This window comes from Chelonia mydas, chromosome 5, assembly GCF_015237465.2.
Source record: "Chelonia mydas isolate rCheMyd1 chromosome 5, rCheMyd1.pri.v2, whole genome shotgun sequence".
Lineage (NCBI taxonomy): Eukaryota > Metazoa > Chordata > Testudines > Cheloniidae > Chelonia > Chelonia mydas.
In genome coordinates, this window is record NC_051245.2 from 118714129 (window position 1) to 118732369 (window position 18241).

At 45.3% G+C, this 18241-nt stretch overlaps 1 protein-coding gene across 3 annotated transcripts in view; it reads left to right on the forward strand.

The window, feature by feature from the left end:
* Positions 1–18241, forward strand: part of SNX30 (sorting nexin family member 30) — a 68562-nt gene that overhangs the window by 11330 nt on the left and 38991 nt on the right. For all 3 annotated transcript variants that reach the window (XM_037902151.2, XM_037902150.2, XM_037902149.2), the window contains one exon: positions 6895–7083. In XM_037902151.2, coding sequence (XP_037758079.1) covers positions 6895–7083 — 189 coding nt within the window. The remainder of the gene's footprint in view (positions 1–6894; positions 7084–18241) is intronic.

Below are 18241 nucleotides of genomic sequence, written 5' to 3' on the forward strand. Positions count from 1 at the left end.
ATTCACACTAAAAAATAGAAAAGCTAGCAATAATCCCGTGACCATCAGGCTACTTTCTCGCATGTGTGTAAAGGAGGGCTTCCATGGCTTATTCCTGGAAGCATCTCTTCTGTCATGGCTCCTCTCCAATTAAGGCAATGGTGAAATCTTAATGAATCTCTGTGTCACTTAGGCCTGGTCTGTACTAGAAAATTAGGTTGGCTTACCTTTGTTGCTTAGGGGTGTGAAAAATCCACATCCCTGAGAGATGTAGCTATGCCCCCGGTGTAGACAGCGCTAGGTGGATGGAAGAATTCTTCTGTTGATGTAGCTACCACTTCTTGGGGAGATGGAATAACTGTGGACGGGAGAACCCCTCCCATCAGTGTAGGTAGCAGGGGTGTAGCCATGGGTGGGCCACAGGCCACCCACTGAGCATCCAGGCCCACCCCCGGCTCTGCTCCGGCCCCAGCACTTGCACTGCTCTGCCTGCACAGCCCTGAAGATAGGGAGTGGGGTAGGGTGCGGGGGCTTGCCAAAACACTGGCCGGAGGAACCTGGCAAGTGACCAAGCTTGCAATTTATTAACAACTCACTTGTGAGTCAGCTATCGAGACTCAGTATGATGTCCTAAAAAGGCCAACCAATATGACCTAAGACTACTTGGCGAACTGAATTTACTGAGCCCTGCCTAATTCTTTTCTAAAGCATGTTTAGGGAATATAATCCTAGATGACAAAATATATATTTGGGATTTGGAACTTTATTTATTCTTTGCTTGTCTTTTACCATCCCATTCTGTCAGGAGGAGCAGGACAACCATGTTCTTCCACTCACGGTAATGTTTTCTTCCTGTGGAGGTCCCAGTAATCATCCTCTTCCTCCATGGCAAGAGGAGCACCAAATTCTCTGGCTACCAGTATGTGCAGATCTGGGGCAGCAACTGGGGTGGCGTATCTTCTGTTTGCTCTGCACAGCAGCCCCTTGTGGTGCAAGGCACTGGCACTCAGAAAATGGGCCAGTTCTTGTGGCTTAAGGTGGCAGTCAAGGCTGTAAATACTTGGGGATGGGTTTTTAAAATCTAGGATGGTTCTTGGCAGATTGGAGCTGCTGGAAACTGCTTTGGGTTCAAGACTCCAGTATCCCAGCAGGACATTAGAATCCAGAATGTTACCAATAGTCAAGCAAATAAAAATGTAACTGATTTTTTTTTTTAAAGAAAAAGCTTGCACTGAAATTCATCTCCATTGGCAATAGATGAGAAGCACTGCTGTTCTGCTGAGGTCTTCTAGGACTAATTTACTATCACTTGTTACTGACCAACTTACCCTCTGATCAATGTGTTTCCTTCGCCAGTGGTTATGAGTGAGAAACCACAGCCCCCACCACAATGGCTCTGTCAGGAACTTGATGCATACACATAGAGGCTTACACACTTCTCTTGATTGCTGGGATACAGGTGGGCCCTGTAGTCTGTCTTGTCAGCACAGACCTCGTTAATCTCCAGGAAATAATGGTGGGGCAGTGACTGGGATAGCATAGGGAGCAGTTCTGCAGCACAGAAACAAACTCTTTCCTTTGTTGTGGCCCCCCCGCACCTCCATGGCTTTTTATTTTTTTTGTGAGAAGGTGAGACAGTCTAGTCAGAAGCAATGCAAACAATTAGGGGAGGGGGTGCTTGGCATCTCTCTCACTAGTGCTCCTCTTTCCTCACAGTAGTGCTATTCCTGGATCTCCCTTGCTCATGTGTGCACCTGGCTAGTAGGGGGTGAGGTGGTATAAGGGGTCCTTTCAGTTTCTGTTCACAGCTGGCCAGCATAGGTCTTGCTCCTTCCACGTTCAGTCCTGTCATGCCTTATCCAAGTTGGGAGAGGTATTTCCTCAGTGACTGACCCCTTCTGGTGCCTCTGGGGGCAGCACCCACGGTTCCAGCAGGAATCATGCTGTGTGCACAAAGCACCCCAGAAAACTAGGTCTTGACAGAAATTCTCTATCCATGGATGACTGGCCTCCTTTTCTCACAAGCCTCAGCTATCAAGATGTCTAACTCCTAAGTGTTCGTTAGAATAGCAATATGGAAAACACTAATTTGCATTCCTATAGCTCTTCCTTCCCGAGGATCTCAAAGCATTCAAACTCTCATCGCTCCCTGTGAAGTTGGTAACTTGTGTCTTCATTGACCTTCTGTGCTTCAGTTTCCCCATTTGTAAAGTGACTTGCCCAAAGCTGGTGTAGGGCAGGGGATGTAAGCCAGCGCCCTGACTCTTCTCCGTGCTCTGCAACTTAGCACTGTGGTAGTGGAAAAGTGCCATTCATTCTGTAAACGGTACTGGGTGTGGTGTCCTGCTTGTCTCACTGATACATATTTCTGAGTAGCATCTCAGTTTTCATCTGCCTTCTCCTTACTCTTGCATCACCCCTAATAAAGCTGACTCGACTGACATGTAGTTAGTATGAAATTGAGGGTTAACATAAAAGATCTCAGATGGGTCAGTTAGAGGCAGTGGAACAGGAATAAATACACAGTGACTTTCAGGTCCCAAATTTAATTTGTAGGTTCTTACATGGAGACGGGCTATGTGGTGGTAACACATTGAGTAGCTGCCACTTTTCTTTATTGAGCCTATTCCTAAGAAAACAAACAACGTAAACACACAAGGCTGACGTTGCAGTTTAAAAATGTAAACTCTTAAAATGCTTCATTTACAGCAGGGGTGGACAAACGTTTTGGGCCGAGGGCCGCATCTGGGTGGGGAAATTGTACGTAGGGCTAGTGTGGGAGGGGGTGCGGTGTGCAGGAATGGGCTCAGGACAAGAGATTGGGGCAGAGGAGGGGTGCACACTGTATGAGGGGACTCAGGAAAGGGGGTTGGAATGCAGGAGGGGTACGGACTGCGGGAGGGAGCTCAGGGTAGGGGGTTGGGGTGTGGGGTGCGACGGGGCTCAGGGCACTGAGTTGGGGTGTATGGGAGTACAGGGCGCAGCAGGGGGCTCAGGGCAGGGAGTTGGGGTGTGGGGTGCAGAAGGGGTGCAGCAGGGGGTTCAGGGCAGGGAGTTGGGGTGTGGGGTGGAGGAGGGCTGCAGCAGGGGGCTCAGGGCAGGGGGTTGGGGGGGTGGGGTGCAGGAGGCATTTGGCCTCTGGCCCTGCGTCGCTTACCTAAAGTGGCTCCAGGGTGGCAGTGGCGTGCACCGGGGCCAGGGCAGGCTCCTTGCCTGCCCTGGCCCCACGCCGTGCCGCTCCGGGAAGCAGCCAAAACCACATCCCTGCACGGCCCCTGGGGATGGGGGGCCCACAAGGCTTCATGCGCTGCCCTTGCCACGCCTCCAGGTACCTCCCCCGAAGCTCCCATTGGCTGCGGTTCCCTGTTCCTGGCCAATGGGAGCTGCGGGAGGCGGTGCCTGGAGGCAAGGACAATGCATGGAGCCCTCTGCACCCCTCCCCCCGGGGCAGAGGGTGCCAGCTGCTTCTGAGAGTGGCATGGGGTCTGCAGCACCATGGGAGGCAATCCCACGGGCCGGATCCGAAGCCCTGAGGGGCTGGATCCAGCCTGCGGGCCGTAGTTTGTCCACCCCTGATTTACAGAGTGTGCTCTCTGGAAAGCCTCACTACTTCAAAAGTATAATGGGAGGAAGTGTGCTTCCATTCTCAGACAGCTCCTATTCACCCCCTCCTTCTCCGTGCTGGGGGACAGGATTTCGCCCCTGAGGTTTGTAAGTGATTATCCTACCAGCTTTCCCTCCCAGAGGAGCACTGAGGAGAAGTAGAAGTGAGGGTATGTCTACACTGCCCACATTACAGCGCAGTCAGCAGCGCTGCCATGGTGACGTGGGCAGCGTAGACATGCTTTATCGCTGGGGGAGAGCTCTCCCGGTGATAAAAAAAAAATAACCACCCCAAATGAGGGGTGGTAGCTTTATTGCTGGGAGCGTGGCTCCCGGGATAAAACACTCTCTCTCTCTCTCTACTGGTGCTTTTCAGCGCAAAAACTTTAGTCATTCAGGGGTGTGAAAAAACACCCCTGAGCGACAACGTTTTAGTGCTGAAAGTGGCGGTGTAGACATAGCCTTAGTTATTATATAATATTCAAACCAGTGGCATCCTTGACTGAGAACTTGCCATAACAGTGCATGCGCGCGCGCTCTCTCTCTCTCCAAGCAACCTGCTATAAGTCTCGCTTTGTAATTGTTCCTAGCTATTATATCATATAGTATTTGTGTAAAAGCACAAGGTAACAATTCTTCAGTATCTTGAGGGACGATCTTTTGAACAAAGGTGGGGGAGGAGAGGAAGAAGTATGCCTTCTTTGGATAGTACGAATAGGGGTGGCACTTACAGCTGGAAAACTTCCTTGTCCTTTTACTTGCTTTCCTGTCCTTTTTTTCAATAGGAGTCTCATTTAGCCCAAATTGGTATTTAAAGAAAACCTGTCCACATTTGTCACTTCCAATAAAGAGGAATGTATAGTACATGAGTAATGTAGGCCAATAATATTAAACTGTCACATCTAATCTTAATCCATTTCTTAATACGATATGGACAGACTTTTCAAAAGTGACTAATGTTCTTGGGTGTTCCCTTTGAGACACCTTAAAGGGGCCTGATTTTTTGAAGGTGGGATCTCAGTTTTTCTGAAAATTGGGCCCTTTTAGGGGGTCTCAAGTTAGGAGCCCAAAATCACTAGTCACTCTTGAAACTCTTGACCTAAAGCTGAACTGAAGCATTTGGAGTTCTCTGCCATCTCTCGGAGAGTCTTAATTCCTGCTGTTGGTAAAACAGCTCTGATCCAGCCTCCATGCCTCTCCTTTTGGGTTAGACTTTCCAAAAGTGAAGGGAATGTCCTCTGTATACTTAGCATCCTCCAATCGTAAACTCCTTCTATTTAAATCCATCATCTTTCAGATATAATGTCTCAAATTGCACATTATTCTCCCCTCCCATAGCATCCCATTCCCATCTCCTCCAAGCAAAATGGAAGACTCCAGTGACTCAGATACTTAATGCAAAATGCTTTATTCTGTTCCAATGAAAGAAAATTCCACAAAGCTTTGCACTGAGGGGAGGGGGAAACCTCTGCCCTCCCTGAAAGATGTTTAGCATAGACAGGATTCACATCTTAACAATAAAAGACTTCCTTCTGCAAAGGAAGAGCTGGAGTCCTTGGAGTGGTGGATTATATGTTGGTGTCGAACGTTCCTATGGAATTCAGAGCACTCTAAGTTTTGTGTATGTCTTAATTGTTCTGCTAACTTATAAAAAGCGAATTCATTAAGATTTTCTGCTTCAAAACCATCTGATGGAAGGATAGAGCAAACTATCTATGTTGTATGTACGTTTGTATAGACTCCGGGGGAGTGGTAACTGTTACTAGCTACATAGAAATGTAACCAGCCCTTCAAAGAATAGAAGTATCCAGAGCAGGGGTCTCAAACTCAATTTACCTTAGGGCCAGCGCCAGCCCCCAAATCCTCCCAGTGGGCCAATAATGTCACTGAAGATGGTGTTCAGAAAAGAAAACGTTTATATTTTTTATTTCGAATTTCTTAAACAATAAAACTGTCATACAACTTTATACAGTTCTTTGCCTGCCAGAGAGTTTTTAGTGTTTGCCAGACACCTGGCAACGCTTCAGTTCTGTCAGTTTGGCCTCAGTGACTGAGCAGTTGAAACCTTCAGGACTGCAGCAAGGAGCGCATCAGATAGTTGTGTTCGGTATTTTGACTTGTTTATATCCATTGTGGGGGCTGGAGGGGAGAGAGTGACGCTGCCTGGCGACTAGTGATGGTATTTCTGTCCCTCTCCCCCAGCCAAAGGGAGCTGCGGGGGGCGGTGCCAGCAGCAGACAGAGGTGGCCGCATGCGTCTCTCCTCCATGGTCCGCAGTGGGGAGGTTCTCGGGCTGCAGGTGGCCCGTGGGCCGGGACTTGGAGACCCCTGATCCAGAGTATTGATCTCTGGGATTTTCAGTGCAGGACTGCTGCGGGAAGCGGAGTAGCTACTTGTTATCCCTTGGAATCTTTGTAACTCATTTAGCCCACTCCAGGTGAGGTGGGGCTGCCTCCCTGCAGCAGCTGTCAACTTCCGCTGGCACTGTGGGAACCTCTGGGGCAAAAAGATGGCAGGATACATGGGCTCCAAAACTTAGTTTTAAAGGCTGGACACTCTCTTGCATCCTGACCCTTATTTTGTAGGAAAAGAGACCCCAGTGGCTCAGTTATCTGTTGACCTCTACCAGTAACGTAGCTGCGGTTCTGGTTGATGGCAGCTCCCCAGCTGGAGGCAGCATGGGGATGCTGAACTGTCAGATGCTAGTGGGTGGGTTTTTGTTGGAGGCTAGTGAACTGTCCCATGAGCTGACTCAGGATTTAAATGCTAGTCTCTGAAGTTAAAAGGTGACAAGTGCATAAGCCCCCGTTGAGTTTGTGATTTGACATTTTGCAGTGACCCAATACACTACAGCAAGGTGTGCATTCATGCTCTAGTCATCAACTCATCCTGAGGCTTAAGGTCAAGTGCAAGAAATGAACACGCTGTTTGACCCTAGGGAGTAGCTGCTGTAATTTAAATAAGCTGCATCCTGGCCCCAACAACTGGGATGAAGGGACATGGGGGGGTGGGGGGGTGCTCACCAAGTAGAAATAAGGAGCAAACGAGCTCTCTGAACACTACTTGCCAAAACAGGGATTTAGGGTGTGTTGGGTCTTCTGGAAAAGGTGTGGTTTAAGAAGGGGCTTCAAGGAAGAAAAGGGAGTGTGCTTAGTAGACCAGGGAGGGGGTTCTAGGTAGATGGGGCCACTTGGAAGAAGGGCATAAAAGAAACTATCAGTCATGCAACTTGGCTATTTCACAGTTACAACTTTGCTGAACTGTACTAGTCAGAAATAGTTAAAGTGTGTGTGTGTGTTTGTCTTCCTCCAGGATCTCAGTCTGCCCAACGGCACTCCTGTAGATACTTCCAGCCCAGCCTCCTCCTCCTCACTGCTCAACAGACTGCAGCTGGATGATGACTTGGATGGGGAAACTAGAGACCTCTTTGTCACTGTCGATGATCCCAAAAAACATATCTGTACAATGGAGACCTACATCACGTACAGGGTTACAACAAAGGTACCAGGCATCTTTTGAATGTGTTACCCTGAAAAAGGAAAGCACTTGCTATCTTTTGGGTTTTTATTCCTTTTTTGGGGGGAGTGGGAGGTCTTAAGCTCGAGCATAGAAGTAGCAGCTTAATTTGTCCCTTTTTGTCAGTTTATGTGCCAAGGATGTGCTTTCAATAGACTCACTGGAGTGTGTTTGTTGAAACTATGCAAAACTGTTAACATCATCCTAGATTTGATCTCTAGTGGCTTTTTAAAAAATTGGTTAATAATTGGTGTTCTTTCAAGAAACCATTGATTAACTCTGCTACACTGACTTCATTAGTTTTTAAAAGCGTATCAGATTACCTCTTGTATAAACAGATTGAGGTGTATAGAATCATGTTTCAAATATAGCTCAGTTTTCCTCTCTGTAGCAGAGAAATATTCCCTCACTGCTGTCTTCATAATCTCTCACTTCCAGCACTGTGCCTCCTACTATATTGCTTGTGCACTTGGCTGACAATTAAATGTCTCCAAATGCTCTCTCCTCTGCATGCTTCTTAAAATTCACTCTCTCCCTTTCTGTAGCATCCTAAATATTCCACTTGCCTTTGCTTTTCCACCTCGGGTCTTTGTGATGTACTAGAGAGGTAATGGATGGTATTACATGAACTACTCATAACAAGTGTTGCCCAGGAATGCTCCTGACTGCCAGTAAAGTATATACTATGGAGTTCTCTCTCTGTGTATAGCACATTCATTAATCAGATGTCTATACACTAATGGGAGAAGTGATCATTGCATGCACAGTCCAAACTTCCTCTCTGTTCATAATTGTTCTCCATAGAGCCAACTCCTAAGGTGAATATTGTCCATAGGTAAACTAGTACTTACTTGCTTTTCAGTCATGTGCCTTAATCAGTTACTGAACACTTTTGCCCAAAGTAACTTTTTTACATTGGAGCCATTTCTAATCATTTTTTGGAAAAGATAACAGGATTGATATTCCTGTCTGTCCTCCATTTAAGACTCAACATACTTTCTGGGTTTGTTCTGTTTTTTATCTTTCCCTTATCCTGGTCTTCACACTTGTTACACAAACTTGGGACTCTCATGCTGTGGGCTGCACAGTGAAACCTGCAGCTTGAAAGGAAAGCCTGCCAGTGCTGGGTCCAGTAATTCATTTGGCCTCTTGAAACTAGTGAGAAGAAAAATACACAGCTGGACTAAAAGAAAATGGGGATAGAACCTTCTATAGGATGGAGAGGCAGACTGCTGCGGGTGGGACAACAACTGGAATCTTCCCAGTTGTGTAACTCCCAAGAGTCAGCCGATCTCTCTCCCAAGTTATGGATAGGATGTGTCCTGTGTGGCATGAAGATGCCTAAACCAATACAGAACTATGGCTAGAGAAATGAAGGGAGCCATGCCTTCAGGAGGAGGAGGTGGCCAATTGATCTGAAGAGGAGTTTTTGTATCTTTTTTTTTTCTCCCCTCCTTCTCTTTTGGGGAACTTAATTTGGCACTGCCTTTGGTACTTCAGTGGTGGTACCAAGAGGCAGGTGTATGCTACTGGACATCACGGGGCTGTATGTGTAGAGGGGAAAAGCGTGGCCCTGCATTGAGGGCCATGTCTGATTTGCACACAGACCACCTCAGAGCCAAAAAGCTAATGCCAACTCTAGAAGGTATAGAAAGAGGCTCCTTCACTTACCAATCAAAAGTATTGGCAGATGATAGCACAGGGTACCCTGCACCCTTGATCTGTCTGCCAGTGACCAAAGACTACCCTGAGGACGAATCAATCAGTTAGTCTGATTTAAGTGGTCTACTCCTTCTGTTAGAGAGGATAAATTTTTGGAATTAGTCTTAATATTTTCAGCTAAGGAGTCTTGTGATTATTCCCTGAATAATAATCTGATGCTATGGTTGAAAGTTGTGTACATGTATGGGCAGAGCAAGATTTGCATGGAATAAACCAATCCCTTGAGAAGTGTTTTTTCAGGGTCCATAAAACAGCCACTGGGCTTGTTGCTGTTGATCTTACTTTGAAGGCTCTCTGATACTGCCATGATGGGCAGTTGTATAAAACTCGAAGAGCAACAGAGCTACCATCAGAGGAATTTCAAATATGGATGAGAAACTTGGCTGACCTGGCTGAAGGGCTAATGGAAATGCTACATACTACAAAAACATCAAACCTATATAGTTTCAGTACTTCAGAAGCACTCAAAGCTTCAAGTATGTAGTTGCAAGAAGAAGGGTATTTACCTTCCCTTTACTGAACATGGAGAGAAATGAAGCGCAGAGTGAGTGAGAGCTCCAAAGCCATGTAGGAAGCTTGTGGGAACAGAACCCAGATTTGATTCAGTCATGTGTTTTATTCCACATGGCCTTGTCTGCAATCACCTTCTTCTGCTCTCCAGTTAGTAAGTATATCTTTCTCTTATGTAGTGTATGCCTCACAAAGGACTCGTAAAGCCATTCTTGCAGCACCCGATTGAACCCTTTCTGCCTGGCTTTTTATCTTGAAATATTTAAGGCCTTGTCTACTGGGAGGACTAACTGGAGAACTGCTGAAACCTGAGGAGATGGAAACTGAAAGCTAAACTAAGAGGAATGGATATCTTAGATTGGTCTAATAATAATAATAATAACACTTTCTGCTAAAACTCCTTCTTAAAATTCCAGTGCCTAATGGAATGTAGAGACAAAATGCCTCTGAAGGGTCAAAATCCTCATGCCTTCAGTTAGGGTGAAAGGTTATAATGCACATTTCTTGGGGTGGGAGAAAATGAGTCTCAGACCTCTAGCAAATCCAGGCTTGACCTTCTTTCTGAGGCTTTAAAAAACAAAAAGCAGCAAGCCTATCCCTTCTCTCTAGGTCATCGGCAACCTTTCAGGCCTTTAAAGGCACGATAAAGAAATAATGACAATGACACCAGATTTATAGACCCTCTGGACCACCTTTCTGATACATGTGTCCAAGAACAACCAGTACTGCTCATATTGCAAAATGTATTTGGGATACTAAAAATGCTCATAGTCCAGTGGTTTGAAAAACTAAACCAGAAAGCTAGTTCTTATTATAGGAATTTCACTTGAGTGGCGAAGCTGATACACTGGAGGCTAGGGAATTTGGCAAATAGAATTGTTCTAAACAAATCAAGCTGGGGTCCATGTGACTGTTACTAATTTAGAATGTACCGGAGGAGGAGTGTTTACCTTACTGATCTATCTTTTTAATAACTTGCTGGTTAGATGCCAAGGTGGCATAGATTAATGAACAAACGTGTTTCTACTCCTTAGTTCTAGAAACGCTAATACGTTTCTCTCTTCTAGCTTGACCAACTTATTGAGGTTGCTTAAGACTGACACCTACATGAATAACTATCTGCCAAGGCTTAAAATGTTCCCAGTGGTCTACTAGATAGCATGTGTGAACTGGAAAGTAAGCTGCGTCTCACTGTGTCCTGGATAATATCAGCATAGTGATAGAATCACAGAAGATTAGGGTTGGAAGAGACCTCAGGAGGTCATCTAGTCCAACCCCCAGCTCAAAGCAGGACCAACCCCAACTAAATCATCCCAGCCAGGGCTTTGTCAAGTTGGCAGGGCCGGCTCTAGGCACCAGCTAAGCAAGCCGGTGCCTGGGGCAGCATTTCGGCTGTTCTTGGGGTGGCACTCAGGCAGCAGCCCCGGCTGCAATTCAGCAGCAGCCCCTCTCCGTTGTTTTCCACGGCAGCAATTCGGCGGCAACTCTTCTGACTCGGGTCTCGCCGCCAGCGGCAGTTCCGTGGCAGCTCACTCAGATGTTCCTGTTCTCTCCAGCGGCAGCGTCTTCGGCAGGTGTGTTTTTTTTTGTTTGTTTTGTTTTTTTTGTTGTTGTTTTTTTGCTGCTTGGAGCAGCAAAAAACGTAGAGCCGGCCCTGCAAGCCGGGTCTTAAAAACCTCTAAGGATGGAGATTCCACCACCTCCCTAGGTAACTCATTCCAGTGCTTCTCCAGCCTCCTTGTGAAAGTGTTTCCTAATAGCCAACTTAGACTGCCTCCACTGCAAATTGAGACCATTGCTCCTTGTTCTTTCATCTGCCAGCCCTGAGAACAGCCGAGCTCCATCCTCGTTGGAACCCCCTTTCAGGTAGTTGAAGGCTGCTATCATATCCCCCCTCACTCTTCTCTTCTGCAGACTAAATAAGCCAGTTCCTTCAGCCTCTCCTCATAAGTCATGTGCCCCAGCCCCCTAGTAATTTTGATTTCCCTTTGCTGGACTCTCCAATTTGTCCACATTCTTTCTGTAGTGGGGGCCCCAAAACTGGACACAGTGCTCCAGATGTGGCTTTACCAGTGCCGATAGAGGGGAATAATCACTTCCCTCAATCTGCTGGCAACATTCCTACTAATGCAGCCCAATATGCTGTTAGCCTTCTTGGCAACAAGGGCACACTGCTGATTCATATCCAGCTTCTCATCCACTGTAATCCCCAGGTCCTTTTCTGTAGAACTTAGCCAGTCAGTCCCCAGCCTGTAGCAGTGCATGGGATTCTTCCGTCCTAAGTGAAGGACTCTGCACTTGTTGAACCTCATCAGATTTCTTTTGGACCAATCCTCCAATTTGTCTAGGTCACTCTGGACCATATCCCTACCCTCCAGCGTATTTACCTCTCCCCCCAGCTTACTATCATCTGCAAACTTGCTGAGGGTGCAATCCATCCCATCATCCAGATCATTAATAAAGATGTTGAACAAAACTGGCCCCAGGACTGACCCCTGCGGTACTCGGCTTGATACTAGCTGCCAACTAGACACAGGGCTGTTGATCACTACCCATTGAGCCAGACAATCTAGCCAGCTTTCTATCCCCATTATAGTCCGTCCATCCAATCCATACTACTTTAACTTGCTGGCAAGAATACTGTGGGAGACTGTATCAAAAGCTTTGCTAAAGTCAAGGTATATCACGTCCACTGCTTTTCCCCTATCCATAGAGCCAGTTATCTCATCATAGAAGGCAATCAGGTTGGTCAGGCGTGACTTGCCCTTGATGAATCTATGTTGACTGATCCTGGTTACCTTCATCTCCTCCAAATGCTTCAAAATGGATTCCTTGAGGACTGCTCCATGATTTTTCCAGGGACTGAGGTGAGGCTGACTGGTCTGTAGTTCCCCGGATTCTCCTTCTTCCCTTTTTTAAAGATGGGCACTATATTTGCCTTTGTCCAATCCTCTGGGAGTTCCGCGATCATCATGAGCTTTCAAAGATAAAGGTCAATGGCTCTGCAATCACATCAGCCGACTCCCTCAGCACCCTCGGATGCATTAGATCTGGCCCTATGGACTTGTGAATCATCAGCTTTTCTAAATAGTCCTGAACCTGCTGTTTCACCACTAAGGGCTGCTCACCTCCTCCCCATACTGTGCTGCCCAACAGGCCAGAGCTGGAAGAAAAAAATAGCATTTTAAAATTGGGTTAGTATGAGTAATTATATTAAAGTATCCTCTTGGGATAAATGAGATGTGGCTGGAAAGCCTCTGTTTTGTGTACAGGACATGTACAGCTGATTACTGTCGTAAAGTAGCCTTGATCTTGGCAGAACTATAATCCTAAAGATTCATAGACACTATGGTCAGAAGGGACCATTATGATCATCTAGTCCGATCTCCTGCACAACGCAGGCCACAGAATCTCACCCACCCACTCCTGCGAAAAACCTCTCATCTATGTCTGAGCTATTGAAGTCCTCAAATCGTGGTTTAAAGACTTCAAGGGGCAGAGAATCCTCCAGCAAATGACCTGTGCCCCATGCTACAGAGGAAGGTGAAAAACCTCCAGGGCCTCTTCCAATCTGCCCTGGAGGAAAATTCCTTCCCGACCCCAAATATGGTGATCAGCTAAACCCTGAGCATATGGGCAAGATTCACCAGCCAGATACCCAGGAAAGAATTTTCTGTAGTAACTCAAATCCCACCCCATCTAACATCCCATCACAGGCCATTGGGCCTATTTACCATGAATATTTAAAGATCAATTAATTACCAAAATCATGTTATCCCATCATACCATCTCCTCCATAAACATATCGTGTTTAATCTTAAAGCCAGATATGTCTTTTGCCCCCACTGCTTCCCTTGGAAGGCAATTCCAAAACTTCACTCCTCTGATGGTTAGAAACCTTTGTCTAATTTCAAGTCTAAACTTCCCGATGACCAGTTTATATCCATTTGTTCTTGTGTCCACATTGGTACTGAGCTTAAATAATTCTTCTCCCTCCATGGTATTTATCCCTCTGATATATTCATAGAGAGCAATCATATCTCCCCTCAACCTTCTTTTAGTTAGGCTAAACAAGCCAAGCTCCTTGAGTCTCCTTTCATAAGACAAGTTTTCCATTCCTCAGATCATCCTAGTAGCCCTTCTCTGTACCTGTTCCAGTTTGAATTCATCCTTCTTAAACATGGGAGACCAGAACTGCACGCAATATTCCAGGTGAGGTCTCACCAGTGCCTTGTATAACAGTACTAAAACCTCCTTATCTCTACTGGAAATACCTCGCCTGATGCATCCCAAGACCTCATTAGCTTTTTTCACGGCCATATCACATTGGCGGCTCATAGTCATCCTATGATCAACCAGTACTCCAAGGTCCTTCTCCTCCTCAGTTACTTCTAATTGATGCGTCCCCAGCTTATAACTCAAATTCTTGTTGTTAATCCCTAAATGCATAACCTTACACTTCTCACTATTAAATTTCATCCTATTAATATTACTCCAGTTTACAAGGTCATCCAGATCCTCCTGTATGATTTCCTGGTCCTTCTCTAAATTGGCAATACCTCCCAGCTTTGTGTCATCCGCAAACTTTATTAGCACACTCCCACTTTTTGTGCCGAGGTCAGTAATAAAAAGATTGGTCCCAAAACCGATCCTTGAGGAACTCCACTGGTAACCTCCCTCCAGCCTGAGAGTTCACCTTTCACTAGGACCCGTTGTAGTCTCCCCTTTAACCAATTCCTTATCCACCTTTCAATTTTCCTATTGATCCCTATCTTATCCAATTTAACTAATAATTCCCCATGTGGCACGGTATCAAAGGCCTTACTGAAATCTAGGTAAATTAGACCCACTGTGTTTCCTTTGTCTAAAAAATCTGTTACTTTCTCAAAGAAGGAGATAGGTTGGTTTGGCACGATCTACCTTTTGTAAAACCATGTTGTATTTTGTCCCATTTACCATTGACTTCAATGTCCTTAACTACCTTCTCCTTCAAAATTTTTTCCAAGACCTTGCATACTGCAGATGTCAAACTAACAGGCCTGTAGTTACCTGGATCACGTTTTTTTTCCCCTTTCTTAAAAATAGAAACTGTGTTAGCAATTTTCCAATCATACGGTACAACCCCTGAGTTTACAGATTCATTAAAAATTCTTGCCAATGGGCTTGCAATTTCGGGTGCCAATTCCTTTAATATTCTTGGATGAAGATTATATGGGCCCCCCAATTTAGTCCCATTAAGCTGTTCGAGTTTTGCTTCTACCTCAGATATGGTAATATCTACCTCTATATCCTCATTCCCATTTGTCATGCTACCATTATCCCTAAGATCCTCTTTAGCCTTATTAAAGACTGGGGCAAAGTATTTGTTTAGATATTGGGCCATGCCTAGATTATCCTTGACCTCCACTCCATCCTCAGTGTTTAGCGGTCCCACTTCTTCTTTCTTTCTTCTTATTTATATGGCTATAGAACCTTTTACTATTGGTTTTAATTCCCTTTGCAAGGTCCAACTCTACTTGACTTTTAGCCTGTCTCACTTTATCCCTACATGTTCTGACCTCAATAAGGTAGCTTTCCTTGCTGATCCCTCCCATCTTCCACTCCCTGTATGCTTTCTGCTTTTTCTTAATCACCTATCTGAGATGCTTGCTCATCCAGCTTGGTCTACAACTCCTGCCTATGAATTTTTCCCCCTTTTTTGGGATGCAGGCTTCTGACAGCTTCTGCAGCTTTGATTTAAAGTAATCCCAGGCCGCCTCCTGCCTTTAGATCCATAAGGTCTTCAGTCCAATCCACTTCCTTAACTAATTTCCTTAATTTTGAAAGTCAGCCCTTTTGAAATCAAAAACCCTAGTTGCAGATTTATTTTTGTTAATCCTTCCGTTCAGTTTGAACTGAATTAGCTCATGATCACTTGAGCCAAGGTTATCCCCTACAACCATTTCTTCTATGAGGTCCTCACTACTCACCAAAACCAAATCTAAAATGGCATCCCCTCTAGTTGGTTCAGCAACTACTTGCTGAAGGAATCCATCAGCTATCGCATCTAGGAAAATCTGAGCCCTATTATTATTACTAGCACTCGTCCTCCAGTCTATATCTGGGAAGTTAGTCTTCCATGATCACGCAGTTTCCATTAGTATTTACTTTATTAAAAACATTTAAAAAGGTCTCTGTCCATATCCAAATTAGATCCCGGCAGTCTATAGCACACCCCAAGCACTATCCCAGGGGAGGCTCTAATAGTTTTCTTCCCCAATGTCGTTTTTGCTCAGACGGACTCTGTCTTATCCATTCTATCGCTTCTTATGTCTTTACATTCTACCTCATTATTGATAAGACAATGACTTAATCACATTGACAATAGGAGATAGTGGGGAGACTGCATCTCTAGCTCTGTCCACTTCCTGGCAATGAAAACTGACTGAACTAAGAGTATTCCAGGGGAGGGATAGCTCAGTGGTTTGAGCATTGGCTTGTTAAACCCAGCATCGTGAGTTCAATCCTTGAGGGGGCCATTTAGGGATCTGTGGCAAAATGGGGGATTGGTCCTGCTTTGAGCAGGGGGTTGGACTAGATGACCTCCTGGTCCCTTCCAAACCTGAGATTCCATGATAATGCTGTTGTCAAGCTGACACGTTGATCTGATCTCTTCCAGTCTGGGAAAGTTTGTCTAGTTAAAACCATATATTCATTAGAATGTTTTAAAAAGTATTTTAGGAAGGGCACTTAAAATTTGCCACAGACCTGAATGGGAATAGGGTATGGACGGAAAGAATAGTCCTTAGAAGTGGAAAGCAAAAGTTAGCCTGTGTCCCCCACGCTGGTCCTGAATGGGGATCTTGTATCCACTAAAAGTGCAACCATCGGCTTACCCTAGTGTTTTTGTACAGCATAGAATCTTGTCTTGATATGTGTAGATTCCTGGCCGCTCTGAGACGTATCCCTCCCTGTTGGCATTCTGACACTAGGCATGATGAATGTGCTACAGGGCAGATCTTTTTTTTTTTTTTCCCCCCTCCTATCCACGCCAGCATTGGGACAGAAGTCCACGCACCTGTTTGAATGTCTTTTAAAACAGTCTCCTGGAACGCCCCATTGTAGACACCACTCGGGAATGGCAAGCTCCTAGGAATGTGGGACGGGAAGGGACCTCCTGGGTCTTCGAGTCCAGTCCCTTGCTATCGCAGGCAACCCTATTTTCTCCCACTTCTATAAGCTTGTGTCGAGCATTTGAATCCTCTTCAAAGTATCCTTGTATCCCTGTGCTAAAAGAGGAGTGTTTCTAGTTCGTCTCAAGTATTAAACAGGTGCCTGGTCAAGCGTAAACACTTAATTTGTTCTGAAAGCTTATTCTTCACCCAGTGATGGTCGGGACATTGTGTTACTACCTGAATGTCTTGCTGTGTTAATATGATGAATACTAACACGAAATTCAGCGAAGGACAAAGCCTGACATCGCAAACACACCATATAAGAGAAGGTATATGTTTTTTGTTTTTCTTTTAAATCTCTGCATATGGAGTTGGTGACACTGATGCTGGAATACAGCATCCAGTTCAGTATACACTTGAAACAATTGGAGCGGGGGCAACGAAGACCCACAAGTGACTTGTGTGTCTTAGTGAGGCTTACCTTCTCAAAGATTGAGAGGTGACTTGTTTATGATGTAGAAGTACATGCATAGGGAGAAAACATTAGGTCTTAAAGGCCTCTCTAACTTAGAAGAGAAAGATATAACAAAAACAGAAGCTAAAACCAGACACAAGGCACGCACTGAGGGATTTTGGTCTCATGATGTCCTCAAATCAAGAGCAGATAGTTGGACACTAGTTACTGGACAAAATAAAAAGTTAATTGGATGAAATTCTGTGGCCTGTGTGATACAGGAAGTCAGACAAGGTGACCGAATGATCTTTGTCTGGCCTTAAAATCTATGCATTACTGCGGTGCGCTCAGACGTAGCCCGAGACGCTTTCCAGCTGACTTTCGTCAGATGGCACTTACTGACACCATGTAAATGTGTATCCCAATGGCACTTCCAACACTCTTCTCTTGGGAATGATTCAGGCTCTTCAGTGAGGGTTTCTGTACTCTGACGCATGTGGTAGCCACATAACAAGCTGTGGCTTCTAGTTTCTCCTTTGGTAGCCAGTCTTCTCTCATCAGGGTGTTGAGTTTCTGTTGGAAGATCAGTGAAGTCATGAGGGCCCTCTGCCTTATGACCCAAGGGAATCACGAGATAGCTGAGCTCCTAGCGTGCACGTACCAAAGCCGTGCACTGATCAGAGCCTAGGAGCTGGGACTTGTAAATCGTCTTGTAGGTGCTGTGCAAGCAGCTCCTGGCTTGTTTACTTGGCTGCAGCCTATCCAAGGAACATACTGTATGCATTATCTATTTGTAGTTTTCCTCCAATGAAATTAAACTGAGGTTTTGCAGCTAGGAGTTTCTCTGGTTCAGGACACTTCTTGCCTTTACTGTCAATGCCTTCTTCATTAGTGGTGATCTGGAAATTGATTCTAGCTCCAAAATACAGTACTACAAAATTATGTCTTGAGTCAGAATTGTCTTTGGTGCTCACTTCATCTTGGAGAAATGTCTGCCCAAGGACTGTTAAATTGAGTGATGGTTTTAAGTTAGCTAATTACGCAGCCTTGCGTAGAAATGAGACTGTACTAAACCTGGGGCTTTGGCAGAGCCCAGCAATGACACATGCATGTTCTCGCCCACCATTAATCTGTCTCTTGAGTAAACAAGTCATGAGTAATCTTGGTGGTTCTTTTAATCCTCTGTTGCTAAAAGTATTTCGCTCTCTCTTGGAATGAGAGAAGATTTCATGCAATTTCCCTTCAAATGTTTACATTTCAGTGGAGTTTTTTTATCCTAACTTTTCTCCACCCTACAAATTTT